This window comes from Euleptes europaea, chromosome 12 (assembly GCF_029931775.1).
Source record: "Euleptes europaea isolate rEulEur1 chromosome 12, rEulEur1.hap1, whole genome shotgun sequence".
Taxonomy (NCBI): Eukaryota; Metazoa; Chordata; class Lepidosauria; order Squamata; family Sphaerodactylidae; genus Euleptes; species Euleptes europaea.
The window spans coordinates 20,930,344-20,934,506 of NC_079323.1; the positions used below are offsets into that span (position 1 = coordinate 20,930,344).

The 4,163-nt window shown below is 40.1% G+C and overlaps 1 protein-coding gene across 1 annotated transcript; it reads left to right on the forward strand.

Moving 5' to 3' along the window:
- The first annotated feature begins 355 nt into the window (after positions 1-355).
- On the forward strand, positions 356-2,477 carry MRPL57 (mitochondrial ribosomal protein L57). Its single transcript, XM_056858713.1, has 2 exons — positions 356-529; positions 2,126-2,477. The coding sequence occupies exon 2, from the start codon at positions 2,128-2,130 to the stop codon at positions 2,440-2,442; it is 315 nt and encodes a 104-aa protein (XP_056714691.1). The 5' UTR covers positions 356-529; positions 2,126-2,127; the 3' UTR covers positions 2,443-2,477.
- Positions 2,478-4,163: the final 1,686 nt, after the last annotated feature.

Genomic DNA, 4,163 nt, shown 5'->3' on the forward strand with positions numbered 1-4,163 from the left:
GATTAAAAACGTACAATAAAGTTGAGCTGGCAGCACACAGTGCCTTTTGTAACGTGTAACACTGAGAGAACAGGTGTGTTATAAATGATGTCCCTTTAAAAATTTGAAATATTGGATAACAGACTCCTCCTGAGAAGAAGGTGTGGGTTACAAATCAAATCAAATAATACATAATTCTGCATACCTTCACATTAGCCTGAAGCCTCTCTTCCCCCAGGTATTTATTATTTACTGAAACGAAACATTCTGGCCCCAATCCAACAGACTAAAGACTGTTGAATCAGCAGGATTAAATAACTTCAGTGTGTTGAATTTTGGCTTCTGTATACATTACATTTTTTTTATCCTAGGTCCTCAAGCCGAAACAAACTTATGCCAAGAAATACTGCTGAACTGTGGGTTTGTTCAGAGGCTCTGGCCTAGAAAGGACTCAGCCAGCCCCACTGGAGGGATAAACAATTAGCTGAACCTACCTGTGTGCCAGGAGTGTGGATTGTGCAGCTTGATTCTAGGCTTGTCCAAGCCAAAAGTAAGTATCATCAAATCCAGTGGAATTTACACTTGTATAGACAAGAATACAGCTGTTGTTTTATAGTTTCTGCTTAGTCTGCCGTGTTCCCAAAACTCAGAATAAATAGCAAAACAACAAACTACTTAGATTCTTTTAAAAATTGCAGGTGGCTTAACCTCATAAGATAACCTCTTAATACTTTTAGATTCAGGCTGCTGGATTGTAATACGGATTTGAGGTTGAAATCCCTATCTCTTTACAGCTCTTGCTCATCAGGGGGAAAGTATACATGTGTATTACGTTTTCCCTTCTACTTTCTTGTCATATAGCATACTGAAACTGCTGCTTCAATTATTATGACATAGTCATGTTTTCCTATATAAGAGATGATATGCTGAGAATCTTTTTTAAAAGTTAGTTTTGGTTAGCTAGTCTTTTTTTCCCTTATACTCAATCAGCTGCTTAGAGAGATGCATCTGCTACAGTTGGCCAGGCCTAATTCTCACTGAGATGGTAAACCTGCTTCTGGATTCAGCCAGCAAGCTTCCATGGCAGACTAGGGATTCGAATTCGGATCTCCCAGATGCTGGTCTGGTGCTTTAATCATTATGCCATACTGGCTCTCTTTTTTTCTTCTACATACACAACTTTCTTCTTGCTGCATATGTGGAGGAATCTAAGTGGAACTTTTCTTGCCAACATCTAGTTGTCTTTGTAGGGGTATTTTTGTATGCTGGCATTAGTGGCCCCAACACTGGCGGGGAGGCTCAGACGCTGGTCTCCGGGCACCGCCCCAGGACACCGACGGGGCCTTCCACAGGTGTCCCGCCGGCATAAAGCCCCCACTGGCATTCCATACTAAAAATTAGTATGTATTAGATGATCCTCAAGCATTCCACTGGTACAGCATCAGGGAGCTGAATTTTATTAGTGCAAAAGTGCACCAGGTGGCATGCATGATGTGACAATCACTGAAGTAGATATTTTTTGGTAATAAGTTTGATGGGCAGCCCAATCCTGAAGAGGGGGTAGTTAGGTGACAGCCTGGGATGGCACAGCCACACCACACCACATCCTGAGAGTAGGGCTGTTGAATTTTTAAAAATTCGGTATAATTTGGATTCGGTCATGCTATATCCCGTTTGTAGTCTGAAGTAGTCAATCAGACACAGAACACTATCACAGTGAGAATTTAGCTGCAATCTGTATCTGTTCCCACTGCTAAGCAATGGGAAAACCATGAAAAGGACCTGCATTGCCTGGCATGAAATGAGAAAAGATCAGTCATTTGGCATGCTGATTCTACAAAGCTAGCTCAAGGTGAGAACACACCTATTTGCTACTTCAAGTTCTGTGCAATTCACAGAGAATTCGGGACAGGGTGCTTGCCCTTGGAGGAAGGAATGATAGCTCTGCATAGATATACTTGGCTGGATTCCCTGATAGGGATGTAACAGCATGCTGTTGTGTTAATAGCTAGAAATTGCATTTTCTAATTGATCTCCGCCAGTACTGGTAGTGCATCTCTTTGCACTTGAGCTGCTAACTAAAAGAATATTTACTTGTTGCTATTAATTTTCAGACAAATCAAATTTAACTTTTTTACTTTTAAAGGAATGTTTCTGACTGTGGCACTACTTCGAAACAGAATTCCTGGGAAACAGTGGATTGGTAAACACAGACGACCAAAGGTGGTTACCTTGGCAATGAAGCGCAGCATGATTCAAAAGTTGGAAATTGAAGCTGAAAATGAGTACTGGCTGAGCCGGCCATACATGACACGAGAGCAGGAGTATCGCCATAATGAGGAACGTAGGAGGGCAAAGTGGCAAGCAATCATAGCTGCAAAAAGATCTAATTTTCCTGAGCACAGATATGCCACAGAACATCTAAACCATCTTAATGTGACCAAGAAATGGGAAAGCACTTAAATATCAGTTTATGTAGTTTATTAAACTTTGTTCTCTGATCAACTGTTTACATCCATGACCAGTGGCAGTAATCAGTTATAGTAAAGTTTGTTGACAAATATATTGTTCTTCAATTATGAGTCTTATTTAATCAGCATTGTTGGGAACACACTCTGTCAAATTGTGCGTTTTTTTTAAACTTTCCAGCGCTTTAGTAGTACACTTAGTGAACATCTTCCCACAGAGATGCTTCAAAGTTTAGGCCTCAACTGAGGGAGTATGTATAAAGTTCTGTGCATTAAAAGTAAAAGGCATTGGCTAGTATTTTTGGGCACAAAATAGCACTACTGTTTAGAACAGCGGAGCTAGTCAGGTTTGCATTCTCTGAACAACAAAATGGTGACCGCATAAAGCAGGTGAGCTCTAAAAACACTGTAACAGTAGGTTAAGGAAGTGATGCAGCCCTAACCATTTTGGCATTATTCTTTTTTACTCATTCACGTTCCAGGTTGAAGTCATCTGAAAGCATTTGCACGAGCTACCCAAAGCCTTTAATATCCAGGGCAGTCTGGCTGTATACATGTATGTGCCTGTGCGGCCCTCTGTTTGTAAAACAGGAAGCTGCTGTGTAATTTTGGGTCGCATGTGGCAGGAGTTGGAGTGGGTGGGAATAAAGGTTATTGGAAAACATTAGGCAGGTTATCTTGTTCTAAGAAGGAAAACCCTCCAATACGCTGACAGTTCTTATCCTCAATATTTGGCATTCCTGCAATACTAGACAATTATCGCTTGTACCTTTTTTTCTCCAAGGTCCTCAAACTGCTGAATAAAATGTGATTTTAAATTTTTTTGACTTGGATGGTCATCCTAATTTGATTCCTTCATAAATTATAGCACCTCTTGCATAATATTCAAGTCTTAAAGGTCTGTATACCTTACTTTCAGTTTTAAGTTCTCCTTGGTAGGCACTCTTAGTTTTGTATTGAAGAACTGCTTAAGCTTTGTGAACATATTCCTTCAGTCATGAAAGTAATCAGAACATGTGTTGCTGGTGGCTCCCATGATTCAATATTCGGTCTGCAAACAAGATATATCAGGAACATTATGACACTTTAAAAATACATTACCACTAATGTACAGTGTGCTTTATACAGTGTAAGTTTAAAAAAAGAAAGAACGGGTCCCTGCCCCAAAGATTTAACAATCTAATCATCGACAGTGAGGGAGGTACCAAAAGGCAATAAAAATGAGAAGTCACAGCTGTGTGCCTAGGCTTTAGTTCAGTTGGGGATAAGTAGTATCCCCATTAACTTTCAGCATCTGGTAAACAGGCATCCCTCAGAGATATTGCGAATTCGGTTCCAGACCACCCCAATCAAGCAAGTCACAAGAATTTTTTGGTTTCCCAGTGCTTAGAAAAGTTACGTTTACACTCTACTGTGGTCGGTTAAGTGTGAAACAGCATCATGTCTAAAAAAAACCCAATGCACATACCTTAATTAAAATACTTTTATTGCTAAAAATGCAACAGATACGCAAAGTGAGCACATGCTGTTGGAAAAACGGCACCAATAGACTTGCTCAACGCAGGGTTGCCACAAAACGTCAATGTGTAAAAACCGCAATATCTGCGAAGTGCAATAAAACGAGGTATGCCTGTACTCTGGAAGTACTGTTTACTTTTGGTATTGTAGCTACCAGCTATTGATAGACCTATTCTTTATATATTCTTCTACCTTTTC